Source organism: Monopterus albus, unplaced genomic scaffold (assembly GCF_001952655.1).
Source record: "Monopterus albus unplaced genomic scaffold, M_albus_1.0 scaffold130.1, whole genome shotgun sequence".
NCBI lineage: Eukaryota > Metazoa > Chordata > Actinopteri > Synbranchiformes > Synbranchidae > Monopterus > Monopterus albus.
The window spans coordinates 910,815-929,710 of NW_018128010.1; the positions used below are offsets into that span (position 1 = coordinate 910,815).

An 18,896-nucleotide genomic window follows, 5' to 3' on the forward strand; every position below is an offset into this window, starting at 1 on the left:
TGTGGCAGCTTCCAGCTATTCCCACTAGAAACTACACAGATTCAGCACAGGGGAAAGATTTACAGGGCAGCTATGATGAGCTCAGCCTGCCACCTATGGGCAAAAAGTGGACATTCACATAAGTATTTATAAATGTGACCTTTACTAATAGTTGGTTGGATTGAGTCAGTTTGTTTGCGGCCGTTACAAGATTTTAAAATCATTTATTTGAACCTTATCAGCAGAGCAGGAAATTAAAAACAGCTACCAAAGTGCGGTTAGTACTTTCTGGCGTCAGTAAAAGAGGATGGTGAACAGTAAGAAGCACTCAGAGCTGCAGACAAATCAGATCTGTTCACAGCTGATCTGTGATCTTACTGTTTATATCTAGAGGCAGATCTGTTTTCCTTAATACTGTGTGACATGGACTCAGCTTTAGATATTTTCTTGTCTTTGCCTGCTTAACAAAGCACATTTAGGAGATATGAAAAATATCACAATAACCAGAACAACATTTATGTTTTAAACAACCAAGCAGTTCAGACAGAAATAATTTATATAACACGGTATTAATAATAACATACAGTGTGTGCTACATGCTAATTGTCAGTTACCTGCTATAGCATGTACTATACCAAAAGCCAGCATGATTCTGTTTTTTTTATTAAACTAACTGGAAATACACTGCATGCCCTGACCCAGGATTATCTTCTTATTCTTCTTATATGTATATAGGACCTGTTCAACAGATTAGTCATGATATTTGAGAATGAAATGAGACCCATAGATCCACAGATTTAATTATCTGAAGAATGATGACTATAGTGCTAGATCCAGATGACTAGCTAATCTAGCTAATCACATTGTCCAAATTGCTTTTGGCTCCCTGTCGTAGCACAAAAAAAATAAAAAATAGCATAACAAGTGTATAGTATAGAGGTTCATGAACTAAAAAAAATCATCTGAGTTCATGTGCATCTAGTAAATGTGTACGGTTAGATATTCACTTATCGTCAAACACCCATTTGAAATAGGGAGCAGTTCTTTGTTTCACACTCAAATGATTTAACAAACCACATGTTGTAGAATGTGGCTGATGAATAATTCACTGCTTTGGGAAGACCAAAGAGGGAGAGGACAGAGTCTAACTAGATTCCTTTCCTTGAGGAGCCTTTTTCCTGTTACAAGTTCTCAAAAGACAGAACAATGCAAACCACTTTCGAGAGCGGGTTTCTAACAATTATACATCTAGTATTAAGAGGAAAAACAGAGGAAGGAGGGCAAAGCTCATCCTCTTAACAAGGTCGAGTGCTCCTGTCCTCTCTATGCTAAGCATTTAAAATCTACAAGTGTGTTAAGTGTTACATTATCAAACATTACCAGCTCTAATATAGTTGAATAAAGAAAAAAAAAAAAGCCACACAGCAGCAACATACTGTACAGACGGGCGACATATTAAAGAAAAAATCTGAATAAATGAGAAGTCTCTTACATCCACAGGGCACAGGGGGTCACTGAATGGTTTGCTGAGTATGAAAATGATGCGAATCGTGTGCTATGGTCTTCATAGTCACCTGATCTCTTCCCCACTGAACACTTGTGATTTTGGAGCGACGTGTTAGACAGCGTCTCATCAAAACACCAAATGAGGGAATATCTTTTGGAAGAACTGTGTTCATCCCTCCACTAGAGTCCTGAGACTTGTAGAGTTACAATACTAAGATGTGCTGAAGCTGTTCTGGTGACATGTGCTGGCCCAGCACCTTACTGAGACACTCTATGTTGGTTTTTCCTTTAATTTGTCACTCATCTGTAAATGATAATGAGCATACAGTGATGTAGGCTAGAAATGTGCCTGTACAGTACAATATGTGCTAGCAGGAAGAACAAATGTGGCTGACAGCATGTTAACCTGAAAGACAAATAAGTCTTTCAGCATGAAGGCTGAATAAAAGGCTTGCTTTGTAGCTGGAGGACACAGACAGATTCAGTGATGAGCTCACAGCTGCCACACACTAACTGGTCATTTGACAAGAGATGCACAATGTCCTCGACCATGGCAGTATGCACTAATGGCCTTTCCAGGGCCGAGCTCGGGGCCCAGTGCCTGCAACCAAGGTCAATAAAACATGAGCAAGGGCCATGGAGGAGTCAGAGTGGATAGAGCATCTTATCCAAAACACAACAGGCCCTCAATGAAAAAGAGAACCAAACGGCCACAGGCAGCGAGCAAGCTTTTAATCATGGTGTAGCGTTCAGCCGCTCAAGGTTTCCACTGAAGCCCCAGTGAAGTTTCTAGGACTTTTCCATGGCTAAACAAGAACACTTCCACAACCGGAAAACAGGCCGTGAACAATTTGTGAGTAATCTATTCTATTTTTCAAGTTTTTTGAGTTTTTAAAGTGCAAAAACATGCTACATATTAGTCATAAGAGCCACATACACTGCAAAGATGAAATGTTTTCCATCAGTAAAATAAAAGTATTTCACAATTTTGCTTTCATGATTCATTAAAAATGTGGGTACATAAATCAAAAATGTAAGAATTTTTTTTTTTGTCATTGACTCACAAATGATGGTGTGAGTGCAGCACTAAAAATCATATGTAAATTAAGGTTATACTGGACACAGGCAGTATGTGTTATAACATTTCTGGTGCATGAGTAGCAACAACAGATGCAGAAATCCTAAGACTCTGGACTTCCAGGTGGGTTGGGCAAGGAGGAACTGAGGCAGAGAGCAGAAAGCTGCAGAGGCACAGTAACCCTTCAAGAACAATGTAGTATGGATTACTCCTCCAAAATCTGATGAATATTTTCAGAAAAGGAGACACATACTCCACAATAGAGAGGCCATTTTGTTACACAACAATCCCACTGAGCAGCACTCAAAGACCCTGCTTTTTACCATCTTACTACTCAGCTGTGCATTTATATCAGAATCAGAATCAGCTTTGAACACATGAGGAATTTGACTCTGGTACAGTGGCTCTCAATGCGTATGTACAATGTTGTTCTGTAAGGCAACGATTAAACAAGATAAGGCTGAGAGAACAACAATAATAAGCAAGCAAGCAAGAAAAGGAATGTGCTTTAGGAAAATAAAAAAAAATAAGTACTTATATATATATATATATACAGTATACACAGTTTAGAGCCATCAACACTGCTGATGAGATATACTGATCAGAATTTTTGGACAACAGGAACTTGTGGATCCTCAGTCCTAGTGCTATGTCAGTAGTTAGTCATAGTAGAGTAAAAGATAACCATACACACAGCTCTGGTTACTGAAATGCCATCAAACTGGAAACATGACTAAGACACGGGCTTCCCTGGAATTTGGGGTGAAACAATACAAAACTCTGCCCATCACCAAGACCCCCACTCACTTTCAACCTGCTATGTCAACAGTGCTGGCCAGCTGAAATGCAGGAGCCACTGTAATGCATGGTGATCATTCCTGTAGTGCTGCACACGCTGAGGTCAGTCTTTTAAAATACTACCTTGCTCACATTTCTATCTATCGCACAAGGAGAAATGTGAGGTATGAAAGAAAAAATAATCTATACAGGGCTACACACTGTTCTCCACAGGAAAACTAAGAAAAACTACTACACTGCAGGAACATTACTCAATTAAGGCAAGTCAGATTTAAAAAAAAACTATAAAACTACCAACATTTTGTGAAAGAGCTAGTTAACGCTGCAAAATCATAGCACTTAAGAGAACCAGTTCAAATGTTTTCTTCTTAGAAACAGATATTTTGGAGGTTATTGTATTTATAGGTTAGTTCATGTACTTTAAGTACATTTCAGTTTAACAAATCCACACACTGGGTGAATGTTTTTTTTACTGTAAGATAAAGATCATTATTATATTTTGAGAAATATTAACAACTACAGCTGATTTATAATATTGATATTGAGCCTATCTTTGGTCACATTGAAAGCAGTTTAAAACCACCCAGAAAATACAAAGCTGTGCAATTAAAACCATCAAAACAACATTAATGTTAATATTCAACCATAATGAAGGGAAATCAAAACACATTATATTTAGTTTTGAAAAAGTGACATCTGGCCATAAACATACAAAGTGTCAAAATGAATTTAAACCTTGATTAAAGAATCATAAAGCTCACCTTCTACATATAATAATAATTTTGTTTTCCAAACAGCAGTTACAAAGTGCTTCCCAAAACCTAAACAATGTATTCAAGTATCATACAACAATAAAATAAAAGGTAAAATCAATATACAACATGCTGCAGCAATATACAATAATTAAAACAACTCTTAACAAACTTAATAGGTATAAAATAGGCAATACATCACAAATAACAGACAATAAATCTAATAATGTATCTGTAATGTGAAAAACACAGGCCAGGTTACAGAACTATACATGCCTGAAAACATCAGCTCATAGAGATTTCCTCTTGAAAACAAATGGAGATAAACACATCCCCAAGACATCTTTGCACATCAATCCAACAGTAAGCTCTGTGTATCCTTCACATCATCATATTCATAAAACATGCCTTGTGTGTCGCCTCAGTCCTCTGTGGTGATATAGGAAATCTTGCCCACACAAGAGGCTGCATTATCTGACTTGCCCCCTGGTTTGTGTGACTGGGAGGAGAGATATGCTGTGAGTTGCCATCATAAGGCTGACATTTCTTACTGATTAAGCTTGTCCTCTTATAAAATGCAGCCACTCTTTGATCACTTGCAGGAGGGAGCAGGAGTGGCTGTGCTTTGGCCGCTCTATTGCTAGGCATGCCCTGCACCTTCCCAGGACTGACATTAAATCAGCAGGTAAATACAAAGGCAAGAGGTTAGAGGCCTTGGAGAAAGCTGAATACAAGGTCATGTCGTGGTGTAGTAAATAAACACCATGACTGCACTGCTTGTAAAACTGTCAGATGTTTAAACATCTAGTTTACATTGTGGGCTTACCTTTTGTTATGCAACAGTTTTTACAGCTTAATGCTTATCAGAGTTCCTTAAAGTTAGTCAATACTGATTATTTACCACCACTGCACCCTTAAACTAGTTGGTGACTGAAGGTCAGATTTGGCTTTGTCTGCAGTGGCACACAGAAACACCCACTGCTACCACTATATATGGCTTCCAAAGATGAGTTATATTGAATTCCACCTTTATCACAAAACAAGTGAACAGGGAAAAAAGCCAGAGATGTGAACTGAAGTTTAACAAAAGTAATTAACTGATCCCAAAAGGAAACACACACACACACACACACACATAACAATGCCCTTGCTCACTTTCCACCAGGCCATCCTGCATTCTGACTCTCACCTTCTTGCGTATGTGTCATATCTGAGTCACTAAATGTTTTGAATGCCAGCTTGCTTAGCTATTACTCCTAGCATTCCCAGGAAGAAAGGATTAAGGCTGATTTCCCACCAAAGACCAAAATCTGAACTGTCACTTCTATCCAAGTACCTATCTTACCCCCAGCGATCTTCTTGAGTAGATGCTGCCTTGCAATGATCCTCCCCAGCCGGTACCCAGAGCGTCTGCGGTGATGATCCATTCTCAGGTAGATGTCCTGAGTCTCTGGGGTCATACTCCCCAGACACTCACTGCCTGTGGGCTCCGGGAGTTCCCGAAACATAACTGAAACACTGTATCCCAAAAAAGCCTCTGGCAGCTTATACACACTCACCCACACTCTCTTCCACCAGCAGAAAGCTTTACATACAGGCGCTAAAAGCCAAAAGTGAGCAGAGAGGGACGGCAGAGCAGAGCTTGGGGGAGGAGCGCCAACACTTCAGTCTAGTTCTCCAGGTCATGTGACCACAGGGAAACCAATGGCAAGGAAACGGGAGGAGTACTGCCCACCTTTCCGAGCTGAATCCAATTTCTGTGTGAACACTTGTCAGTTTCTCCTGGTCTGGAGGGAAATATAAATACCACTGGAATGTCTATGAACTGAGTAGGGAGAACAGGAGTGGAAGATTGAGGGGCATGGGAGGGATTACAAAAATAGTGGTTTTGAAACCCACTCTGCACTAGAACAACTCCTCTGCTGTTGCTGGTCACACAGGTGCCAAGTTGACTGGGCAAGAGTGAGCCAGTTCCATTTGTGAGAAAACTACAGAGGAGAGAGAGAGGGAGAAGTTGTTTTCTCAGTTGGAGAATGCTAATCTCAGCTCCCCCACCCCCATGGCATAACCCCTACGTCTATCCGCAGCAGGAAGGCCTCTCAGCAGGTTTCCTAAAAGTGTCAGCTCCTCAGGGGAAAAAGACATTTTAGCTTGAATATATATGAGTGGCTGAGAGCTCCTTTGCTGAGCACAAAAGGAAAGATCAGGCGTGTCATCCATTCATCTGTTCGATGGATGTTCAACAACAGGAATTTACTTTTGACCCTGTGTCCATAGCCCCTACACACAGTACGTACCAATAATCTCCACTATTTACCAGAAACTAATGTTCATGTTACAGAACGCTAAGCACTTTCCATTCTGCAATAGCAGGAGGTATTTTAATATGTGTGCCAACTCACTGCATACTCAAATCCTGCTTAGAATTGTTATGTAATAGAGATGTAATGATATTTATAATTTTGCTATATCTCAAAACAGAAATGTCTTAATAATACCGTGAGGCTATGACCGTAGCTCCCATGATATTACATAAGGTTATTTCACTAGTATAACTGCTTTAGTCGCAGAATTTCAAACTGACGTAGCAGATGCTCCGTCGTCGACTGCTACAGCTGTTGCGTGGCAGCATTTTAGTTTTCTCGTTTCAAGTTGTTGGTATCAGTACGTCCCTATTATGTAATATGTAACTGAGATGCAGTCTATGTCTTTATATATAGGAGCAGAACCAAGAACTCTTCTTGTATCCACAGGTGAACAACAGGTCCCTCACACCTTGATTAAAGTCCACAGCCACACAAGCAGACCCACCCAGTGCCAATCAGGGCCCCTGCCACTCTCCCTGTTACTGCCCTGGCCTCAGCTTACAGGCTTGTCTGTGTAGTACAAGTATGGCGCCATACATACTGTATGAATAGAGCACAAACAGGAAATGACCAAGTTACACACAACCCCTGTCTGTTCCTCTCCCTGGCTGCCAAAATCCACCCTAAGCTCACAAAGACCACAATTCAGCAGCACACTTCAGAGCCCGCTACACTTCTCCTGGGTTTAATACCCCTCCCCATATACTCAGGTGGAGCTATTTTAACGCGTGATTGTTGCTTTTTTAAGGTCTGAGTAGGTGGTGTCATACTATTCAGATGATTTCACTGGGCGGTGACTCATTTTTACACACACAAACACCTGTGTTCATTCATGCTCTAAAAAGGGCTGCTTAAGGTGTGAGATGCAAAAGTGAGTGGCAGCATGTGGTCAACAATGAGATCTTCCTGAACCAGTTTCTGTCTTTTTTCTGTTTCTATTGTAGTTCTTCTTCCCTCCTTGTCTAGACAAGAAAGTCACCAAATACATCATATGTATCACATTACAGAGTCAGTGCTATGCAACATCATAATGAATGAGATTAAAGGTGTTTTCATGTCTGTCAGTGGGGACTGTGACAGCACGACGAGACCTCCAGTGTTCTCTTTGAATGTCCTTGTGTTTAACTTTGAGCTGCATGCCATGAAGAAAAGGCTGTGGTGTTTCCTTAGTGTGAGTGTTGTGTACAGCTACCCCAGCCCTTATCAAACTTGTCCAAACATGCCTCTGTCTATGTTTCAGAGCTCAGCTACTATACATCATGGCAACATGGACCCAGACTCACAATGCACATACACTCAAACAAGATGCTGGCCAGTGGATTTTATTGTTAATGACAATGAAAGCAGTAAATATTATTGTGTGATGACAAATCAAATTGCAGCTTTAATGCAGGTATGTGCTTCATTCATTCTCCCTTCTAGGACTAAGCTTCAGCAGGTGTGATTACAGAAAGAAAACATATTCTGAATCATGGAGCCTGAGGCTCAGAGATGATGAGTACAGAGTCAGCTGAATGGGGTTCAGACACTGCTCTGATGTGGTCTGAATAAGCAGCAGACACATTTAATCTGCACTGGGCAGTCTGGGGTGGTTATGCTTCCTGTGGTTAAAGCTTAAGAATAGCCTCAGTGTGACTGAAGATTTCCACCTCATGAGCCACCAAATGTCTGAATTCTGAGCTCAGGTCTGGGGGCAAATTGCTTTTTAATATTTTAAGAATAGTTGCTGTTCAGGTGACTGAAGCAGCTGGGAAACCCTTTCAATTGCCTATAGTGGATGAGGAAGCTCATCATAGTATTATTTAATGTAGCAGTAGATGCTCAACTGCAGTGTTTGCCCCCCCCCCAAATGTACAGTTACAGTATCAGTGTTTGCTGCAAATGAGTCATCTCCTGTTTTCTGACACACAATATCCTTATTGAATGGCCAAATCCATGTCTGATGAGCTAGAAATTTGCTATTACACCTGACAATAATGTCACACAAATCTAGGGTTTCTCCCTGTGACCTCCCTAAAATCTGTTCTGCAAATTAAATACAAGTTTTCTGCTGCCTGTTCCACACAACAAATCAGGTTTGTAAAGGTAGTCAACTTGATCTATACAGAAGCACATTTAAAACACCTAAATATGGAACATATCGAACCAAAAAGAACAAAAAAAAAACTTCCTTGCAAAAGCTAAATAAATAAAACATTCAATTTACTTTCGGTTCTATCAAGTCAATCATCTGTTTCAGCCTAGTCCCTCACTGTTGTGTGTACAGTGTGTATATACTGTAAGCAGCACAAGGCCTCTGTCACAGACTGGCAGATGCATGGCACACATCGCCCAAGTACATACTTTATAAGGAAAAGAATGTAAAACTAATGTGTCAAATATCTAGACAATGCAGGACTCAGCTGCTGCACCAGTGTCGTGTCTCAGCAGCACAGCTGAGCCAAGCATGTATCAAACTTCATGCACAATCTCATGTAAAAGCAGCTCTGAATCCCATTAAACAGAGAACACACCAAATGGGTGAGATATTGTCTGATATTTCACACAAAGCATCTGGTTTTATCAGCACTAAAACTCCTGATGAGGAGAGAACTGTTTTGTACTTCATGTGGCTTTTCCACGAGTAGTTGTGGCCAATTCACTGCACCTAGTGCTCGACTTAGGTTACAGCACAAATGGTTGATGTCCACTCTTCACACACAATCCTCTGGAGACTATATGACTTAATCATTGCGTCAATCTCCAGGTATTTGCCTCCAAGTATCCCAAAGTAGTTTAAGTGTTAAATTCTACATTTTTCCACCCTGTGCAACACATCTCATATATTCTTCTTCCTTTATCCTGAGATTATTTGACACAATATATTGCCTCTATTGAATTAAATATTCTAATCAGCAAGGTCATTCTATAAATGGCTGCATCAAATGGATAACTCTAGCTCTCTTTTGCATAATTCCACACACACACAAAATAATGTCAGTTTAAAGACATTTGACTTGGGCTAGAATTTCAAGTACAGTTCAGTGTGACTCAATTTTTGTCCCTTGTCCCCAACAAGAGACATGTTTAACTTAAATATGGATAGACCATTTCATTGAAGTCACATTAATATGAAACTGTGTGGGTCCAAGTTTATCTGCAGCCAGGTATTCATACTTTAGCAAAAAATCAGATAAACTTGGTCTATACTATGTCAAAGAGAGTGACTGAGAAACAGCTACAGTACTGTCACACTATACACTACAGGATCAGTTGACTAAAGAAATTAAAATCTATAGGTTAAAATGTCATTTGTTTCCTACATACTAGATAAATAGGTGCATTTTGTTTGAATGTCTATGTAAGCTGTTCTACGAGCACGTGGAAACAGTTACACAACAAATGAAAGAGGAAAATGACAAAATACTGTCCACACAGTCATCTTTTATGTACTTTCCATTTCACGGTGCAAAACTGACCCACCAGCGCCACCCTGCGGCGCCACCAGGCTCATGGATTTAAAATGGATATTAGTATTCAAAACGAACACTGTAGCCTGAAGTACAGCCAAGAATAAGTTGAATATTTTGTTTTCATGGCGTTAAAATCAATGCGATTTTAGGGCAATGGACCTTCTCGATTGCGCATCATTAATTACAGCTTTCAGGTGTCACATTTGATTTTTTTTTAAAAATAAAATGCATCGTGTACTGCACTAAGAGATAAAAGGTAAATATCGATGTAAATTACATTTTCATAAATGCCTTCCCTTTTCTCTAAAGATAGCCTTGTTGCGCCACTTTGAGATTTAACGCACAACATGAATGTCCTTCCAGTTACTAACATCCACAGTAATAAGCCAGGTTGAAATGGTAGTTGACCCTCCACTGCGGTGTTTCCAGCGGGCTACTGACCTGCCAGTCTCCGCTCTCTGACATTCTTCCAGAGTAAATCCCAGGCTTTGGATGTGGAGCTCCGCAGCTGCTGGCTGAATGACCGCCGGAGGTTCAGTTTCGCTGAGTTTCTTTTAGATGTCATCGCAAATCCCCCATTTGGACATAGCTAATAACAAATCCTCCTCGTCCCACACAAACTCGTTATGCTCACGTCTGCAACAGAAAATCACCTTTTCCTTTTCCCAGAGTTTTTTTCTACTACAGCAGCAAACCTGACTCTGGAGCCCAGTCTTCAAACGAAGGTGGAAACATTTTTAGAAAAAACAAGAATATATTCCTCACTGTTGGAAATGGAATCCAGTTAAACGAGTAAAAGTAGCAATACAGACTTTCACACTTCATACCACTCACACTCATGTGTCTCTGTACGTGTGGGAAGTCATACACGCACAGCGAGCGCGACAGAGCCGTGATGCCTTCAGGTGCTGCGGAATATATGGATATTGTTGGCCCCTCAGCAAATACTGTATGAGCCCAAAAAGGTACGTATCAGTGGAGAGTGGGAAAGGGGTGCCTGAAGGACTGGTGGTAACAGTGATTGTGATCTGTCCAGGCCTACTCAATATCAGCCTTTTGTTATGAAATACTGTAGCTCACACTTTATGAGCCATTAAATATAGGGTTGTGTAGTGTTTGGCTGATTTGCATTTCATTTCACCTTTATAGAACATCATCAGAACTCCTCCATAGATCTACATCTCAGAAGCACAGCACTTTACAATGTTACTTTAATACTATATTTCAATGAAATAACACTTAAAAAGCTGTTCCAGAATGTTCTTCCACAATGTTTGTTTTGTGTGAACTGTTCTTATTACAGCTGCAAACAGCTGAAAGACTGCAGTTAATTTAGTTTACAACTAAATAGGCTACTGTATGTAACAGTGCTGAGATGTGGAATACAACGTGTCTGAATAATTTGCATTTTAATGTTTTTATCCTACTGGAGCCCAACCCTGAGTCACATGAAGCAGCAGAAAGAGTTTCCCATCCTAGTCCATTTGGTTACTTTTTTGAGCAATAGAGCTCCTGACAACACCTTTGAATTGAATGTACTAAATAGAGCTCTACAGAGAACACCTGAAGGCATCACAGGTTTCAAACTACTGGCCTCCACTGCACTATGACACAACTCAAAACAGAGCAGTCACATTCTCCAGACCGGTCACACACTTCATATTATAAAAAACAAAACAATAAGATGTCAAATGAAAAAGAAGCTAAAAATCACTGTAACAGTGCAGTAATGATCAGTTATAGGGGAGAGTGTGTGTGTGGTGATCAGCAATATAATACACCTATTACTTTCTTTAACCTCTAATTGTACTACTAAAACTTTTCTTGGATATTATTTTTACCTGCTCAGAGTATTCAGTTTATGAACTATTACTAGGATTTTGACCTAAATGTTAGTTTACTCTGGTTGTCAGTATCTTGCACTATAAACCTGTTGTGTATCTATGCCTTGAGACAATAAACAACTGGATGCAACAAAACTTCCTTCAACTAAATAAAGATACAGTGAAGCTGAAATAATTATTTTTGGCAATAAAGAAGGAAGGCTGGTGGCCAAGGCACTAAACACCCCCACCGTTGGTGTAATCGTTGATGAGGTTTTAAATTGCCTACAAACCTTTCAGTGGTCTGGGCACAAAGTATATAAGGGATATTTCGCTAAGTACAAGCCTGGTAGGTGTCTTAAATCTGCAGGGACTGGTCAGCTAGTGGTGCCCAGAGTTCAAACTATAAATGGTGAAATGGCTTTCAGCCATTATGCTGCCCACAGCTGGAATCAACTCAACGTAGAACTGTAGCTATTTTTAAAACTAAGCTAAAAACGTTTCTTTTTCCACTGCTTTTAATTAATATGCCACTTTTACTTATTCTGATTTGACTCTTTTATTACTGTATCTTTATTTTTTACTTTTCATTTTATGCATATACTGTATGCATTAAGTACTTTGGATTGCCTGTGTGCATGCAAATGTACTATTCAAATAAACTTGCCTTGCAGATACTGAAGAGAAAAAAAAGCACAACATGTCTGGCACTGATGCCTGCAAAACAGCAGCTTCAGTAATCTTTATACCATCATTATTTCAGGAATTTGCTCCTATTGTGTGCCCATTCAGGCACAGCATGACAACAATATCATAGCAGCTGTATTAATTTCTTGGTCACTGGCTGGGATTATTGTTAAAACAGGTCCAATATATACAGACTCTTAACGCAGAGTGACTGGCTCAAGATTGACAGTTTCTTGAATGAACAAACCTCTGCTGACCTCAGGTTGCCCTCTCTGCGTGGAGCTGGGGTAGCTTTACTTCATTTCAATAAAGAGATAGACCCCATTTGCCACTGAGCACGACGGGTGATTTACACATATTACAAGGTCACATAGCAAACTATCTGGGGGCCAAAGGAGTGTGTAGTTGAGGGAGGAATATTAATGAAGGACGGAGTTTCCCATTTTCTGACTAAAACTGAAATTCTGTGCATGTTGCTATTTTCAGCCCTATTTGTTCAGACCTCAGGCTAAAATGCAGCTTGGAGGACAGAAAATACACACAAGACACTTGTCTGAAGAACCTGTTCCATCTGATCCTGTGACTTTTCATGAGGGGTCGGGGTTAGACCAGATCAAGCACCATGTTGTCTCCTGGTCATGTGAGCCAGGAGCGTCACAGAAAAGGGCTGACAATTAACCCACACATTCTCTCAACTAAAACAGGTATTATAATCATCCTTAATTCAAGATAATGTCAGTAGTGTATATTCTATAAACACAGACATTAACTTACAAAACTACTATTGCTTCAAAGGTACTTTTTCATTAAACCTTCAAAGCACCACCTGTCCACCATCTTACTACTCCTTTGGTTGACATGAGTTGAAAACATAATAAAACATAGGAATGAATGAGTGTACTAGATGTCAAAGGTGTAAATGAGGTATTGCTCCAGGCACAGCCACTGTCAAGACAGGGATGGACAGACAGATAATACCATTCCTGTCAGTCCCTGAGAGTAAGAGTGATGGGGGAGGCACAGCAGCAAGGTTCTGACCTCTCTCGACATGAATCACCAGAAAGGTAAACACAGTCCACAGCTGCAACTCTCGACTGTTACTCTAAAAAATACTCGCATAAAGAGGATGAGTGTTATCACAGCGAAGATCATTGAGGCTAGACGATGACTTAGCCTCAGTCCTTGGCAGTGGACGTAATAGCAGATACAAGGAGAGGAAACATCAATCAGCCTGAGAATGTTTTCCCTTCGCTGACTCGCCCACGTGTTTGTTTTGGCCAGGAAGCTTTTAGAAAGCGCTCTCTTTCTCCATTCTCCTGAAAAATGGGCACATATTATTGGCTAGTTTTTGTCCACTCTTTCTCTCCTCCTCTTTCATAAACAGATAAAAACAAACACATATTTACTGCATCTATGCACTGTACACTTCCTGTGTGTGTGTGTGTGTGTATGTGGCGCCTGTGTCCGTGTCTGGTGACTGATGTGGAATGCTGCCCCATAGCTGCAGTGGGAAAATCCCAGATGTGAGGAAATGGTTGGGTCATGTTGTTGGCCAGGAGGTCTTACACTAGGCCCCCTTGAATAGTCTGGGAGATTGCTCTTCTCAGCCTAATGGAAAACAAGGCTCAGGGAGTGGGGAGTGGGGAGTGGGGCGATCTCCCCTCCACCTCTATCCTGGCCCCTCAGGGCTCGTCCCAGGCATGTGCTATAAATTTCCTGACCATATATTCCCAAGTCGAGTTCATTTTTTCCAGAAGAGCCACACATGTGGTGTATATCTGGCATTAGATTATGGGTCTGGGGAAGGAGGAACTGACTTTGGTCCCAATCCATTAAAGTGGCCACTAATTCTGTTTTCTTAGTGGACCATCTGTTCTAACATCATAGTTTCATCCTTTAGTGGAGGCTGTTTTTTTAAAGAATCATTAATTCTAATTAATTGATGTTCTTTTACACCAAATCAAAACAGATGTTACATTAATGAATTGCTGATTTTCAATCACCATCATCCAAATCTTCCTGCTGCAGTAAGAAGTTTTTGTATTACTGCATAATAGAAAACTTTGTTTGTTTCAATTTTGTGAAACTGCTACAGGCGTGAGAACTCGCAGGGGTCAAAGTTTGCATACAGAGGCTTTAAGAATGTGAAGCTGGCATGACAATTGTACGTGGCTATAGTTTCATTGAATGACAAAGCAGGTAATGCTGTCATGTTTCAATGTATTAAGGCTGCATTGCCCACAAACATGCATGGGAAAACATTTACACCACTGGCCACCATCTGGTTTCTATTAGTGCAATGAGGATTTAATCACAGAGGTTCATTTCTCTCACAATCACACTCAATCTGTCAGTTTCACTCAACGTTGGTAGGTGTAAAATAAGCTCATGCTTTCAAGCCAGTTTTAGGTGTCTTTTTTTTCACCAGAAACTAATTTACATTACCTTTCCTGTGATGTCATATGCACATGTGATTACATCTTGTGGTTTGCTGCCTCATGACATTAGCCTCAATGAAACAAATTCAAACAGGAAGTTGATGTTTATGTTTCAAAATGAGTCTCATCCCAAGATGGAAAAATTGCAGTTAAGAGTATGTACTGAAAAAACCAAAGGAGAAAGTAGCAGCTGCTTAAAATTAGACTGGCAACAAGGCTTGTAGTTCCCCTCTCATGACATGTCATATATGTAGAGTCCTATTGGAAATCATTAACAGCTTTGCCTCCAAAGTTCTCACGCTGTTAGACCTAATACTGAAAATACTATCAGAGTTATACAAAACATTTTTGTTTAGTAGAAACAAAACTGTCAACATCTGTATGAACAATTTAAGAATTCCTAGACTACTTGTTTGCAAAGTGTCAATACAGAAAAAACAAACTTGAACTGTAAGAAGAAAAGTATCTGTAAAATATCAGCAGATTCATGATCAGTTTCATTAATGATGCATGTGTGGATCTAGGACAATATAAATGAACAATGTGACAGCTCGCAGAAGTGAAGCCACCACAAGTCGATCACCCCCAGGTGGGTGGTTGCAGTGTAGGTCATAGATCACGCCCCAATCATTAGCCAAAATAAAAACTCAATGTACAAATCAAATAAATTTTTCTCAGTGATTTCTCTTGCTTTGATATATAACACCATGTTGATGTGTGTACACGTGGTCATTTTTCTGGTAAGTTTGTTTTTAATAAGTCATTCGTTGACATAATAATGGGTATATTTCAGGTGTTTTGACAGCTTTGATTGGCAGTCTGCTGCAGTCACTTCACTTTTGGTCACTACTGCACAGAATCTGGCTGCAAAATGACAAGATAGCAGCCACTGTATTAATATTTTGGCTTGGCTTTTGCATAGTGAAGGGAAGTGGTGACGTGTAATTCGTTTTTATATACAGTCTGTGGTGTGGCCTCACTCTAATCACCCCGCCTAGTGCCATCAGTTCTGGTCATAAGGTGCTGGTCTTGCTGAGACACAAACAAGTCCTGCTGGGCCCTTAACTTTTAGAGCCAGAGAGAGAGAGGATGCAGGAAGTCTGCTCTGCCTGCCTGCTATTGCTCTTTGATTACAGAGCCAAATTGTTTAATCAGGTCTGAAACCACAAGAAAGCTGCATTGCTCTACTGCCCTGGGACAGAGCCTCTTTTAACAGAGCGCTGTGTGTTTTGTTATCTGGGTACAGGTGGACGGGCACAGCTATGTAAAATGTTTGCAGCCCGGTTACCCACCCGCCTTGCCTCAGAGCAGCAAGACAGTTATTTGATGTGAGCTGTGCTTCAAACTGAGGATGTGGAAGCGAGGCCTGTGGGCCCAGCGGAGGCGCAGACATTTTGCCTCCCTGCAACATCTGGAATCTCTGTGGTTCATGTGGGTAATTTGGGAGAGCAGTGACAGAGCAAATGTTGTTACTGTATCTAAACCGACACTGCGGAAATGTTCTTGGCTTGGATATTGTGTGTATGCAAGAGCACAGAGGAACTACAAAGGACATCACCAGATTTGATAAAGCTTGGGATGAGAAAGGAGTTATTCTTTTAGATGAATTTCCAACAAAGTAGAGCCAGACTCAGGCCTGTTGACTATTTAGTCTCTAGCATCCTGGTCCGGGACACTGAGGTAGTGTGGTCCTTCCTGACTCGTTACTTTCTAAATCTTGTTTCTGTCTTTCTTCTCAGTTGACAGCTGAGTGCTGAACCAAGCTGTTAGCTTTTGTGCTGCTTCACACTCACACACGCAAACTGCCTGTCTTCCTGTGACTCAGGAGTACAGGCATCAAACCTGGCAGCTGAATCTGTTCAAACTGCTCTATGAGCACACACTGCACACAATGACAGAATCAATCCAGATGATTTATACTTGGCAACAACTTATGCCCAAACATGATGGAACTGTTCAACATGATCTCATTCGGTATACGGGCCTTGAAAACATAATTAAATGATATTATGTGCTATTTTGTGTGTGATAGCTACAATAATTGCAATGAAAATGTTGAAATTGCAGTACAAACGTTAAAAGATTTCAGAGCGGGTTAACCAAATAGTTTCTCTAATGTTTTCACAACCTTGACAAATTACTGTATATACAAATTTCTAGAAATACTATTTCGGTTTCTTTTTTCCGTTTCTTTCTCTGTCAAATAGCCGAGCTGGCCTCCACACTCAGGAAACCACAAGTCAGTTTCCATCTTTCCATGTGTGGAATTTTTCTTGCACTCTTCATGCCAGAAGCACCCTTTATAGTTTGAGCTGGATCTACAAATGACGACTTGCTTGTAAATTTAGTGTGCGATGTCACTGATCTGGCACCTGTTACAAATAGACGAGGAGTGAAAATAACAGCACACTCACATGAAAAGGGATTTTCCTGCAGCTATAAGCAGGCTTTAAATCAAGATGGTTCACAATATGCAGGTCTGTCTTTAAACATTCAAAGAGCAGATGCTTGGCCATACTCAAACACCATGGTGGAAAAATGTGCTGTTACCTTTCCTTTTCAGTACTACAGCCATTTCTAATCCATCACACATATTCCTTGGGCCAATACAGAGCTAAGATAGATTTTCTGTTGTGGGATAAATAGTTTTTTTGTCAAATTTTACCCAGAATTTTACTGATGTGGTGATGTCTTATTTGGGTTTTTACACGTAGTCTGAAGGTGAACTAATGAACAACAGATTCTCAGTTGCATGATACCTGTGTGATGGCAGCTGTGCTAGACTGCATGGAAATGCAGTATATCTATTGAAAGAAAGACAGCTGGTCTAAATGAATAACAAGTTGTGATTTACATATTTATTTCCACCAACTGACATAAGTTTCCTAGTTTTGTGACTGGTCTGCATTTGACTCGTCCTGACCTCAACCCCATCTGACACATTTAGGATGAACTGGAAAACTGACTGCAAACCAGGCCTTATCGGCAACATCAGTGCCTGATCTCATTAACATTCTTGTGACTGCAAATCCCTGCGGCCAGGTTCCCAAAGCTTGTGAAAAACCTTCCCATAGGAGTAGAGGCTGATACCAGTGCACATGTTTTTGGAGGTGATGAACAAACACGTGTGGTTGTCCACATAATTTTGACCATATGAATACTTGTACTTTGTACGGACTATACTGGACTAATAGACTTTCAGAGATTAAGCTACACTCACCATTTTATGTGTCTTCAAACTGCCGACGGTAGAGACACACAGTAATAGAAAAAAACAGTACATTCTTCTCCAATGACCTGGTCCTTTAAAACCACCACAGCCTCCCTCCCATTGGGACCTATGTGGCACTTGGCTAAGTTTGGATATTTTCTGTCAAAGCAAAACATTTCTTAATACAAACAACAATGACATCATCAGATAACAGTTATCTGTGGTAGAAGGTTGGCGGAACCTTTGACGGACTGCTGTTTCCTGCGGTAAACCGTACTCATTTCCTGTTTTCTGTATTTGCACAGCGTTGTGCTTGCTTCTAGATTGTTTAGGAATTAAACTCACTATTTTCTAGGTTCATCTGAATTTTTGAGTGACAACATACGCTTGCACCACTTAAAGCATTTGTGTTGCAGAAGTTCTTGCTAACTACCAAATTTAACTTGCTACTTTAGGTCGGCTAGTTTAGAAGCTAGCTAAGCTAGTAGCTTAATCGAGAGCAATGGCTTCCCCCTCTTCCTCTCCACCTTTCTCTTGCTCGGAGTGTCGCATGTTCAATCATTCCTCTGCCTCCTTTAGCGATAATGGTACTTGTAATAAATGTCAGACGCTAGCAGCATTGGAGGCGAGCCTCACAGATCGTAGCTTAGCCCAAGATTACGGTGGCCGACATGGTCACAACACATGCAAAAGACACAACACATGCAAGACACAAACGCGGTATTGAACAAAACACATGCAAACGGAAAACGCTGCATTAACCAAAAAAACACATGCAAAAGGAAAACGCTGCATTAACTGAAAAC

At 40.5% G+C, this 18,896-nt stretch overlaps 1 protein-coding gene across 3 annotated transcripts in view; it reads right to left on the reverse strand.

The window, feature by feature from the left end:
• stard13b (StAR related lipid transfer domain containing 13b) overlaps positions 1-18,896 on the reverse strand; it is a 65,538-nt gene that overhangs the window by 19,910 nt on the left and 26,732 nt on the right. Inside the window, exon 1 of one of the 3 annotated variants that reach the window (XM_020613106.1) lies at positions 10,373-10,742. The exons of 1 other annotated variant lie outside the window; for it this stretch is intronic. In XM_020613106.1, the coding sequence (XP_020468762.1) occupies positions 10,373-10,496 (124 nt within the window). In that variant the 5' untranslated portion in view covers positions 10,497-10,742. Of the gene's footprint in view, positions 1-5,458; positions 5,732-10,372; positions 10,743-18,896 lie in introns of those variants that run through there. One more of the 3 variants, XM_020613104.1, reaches the window with a different exon arrangement.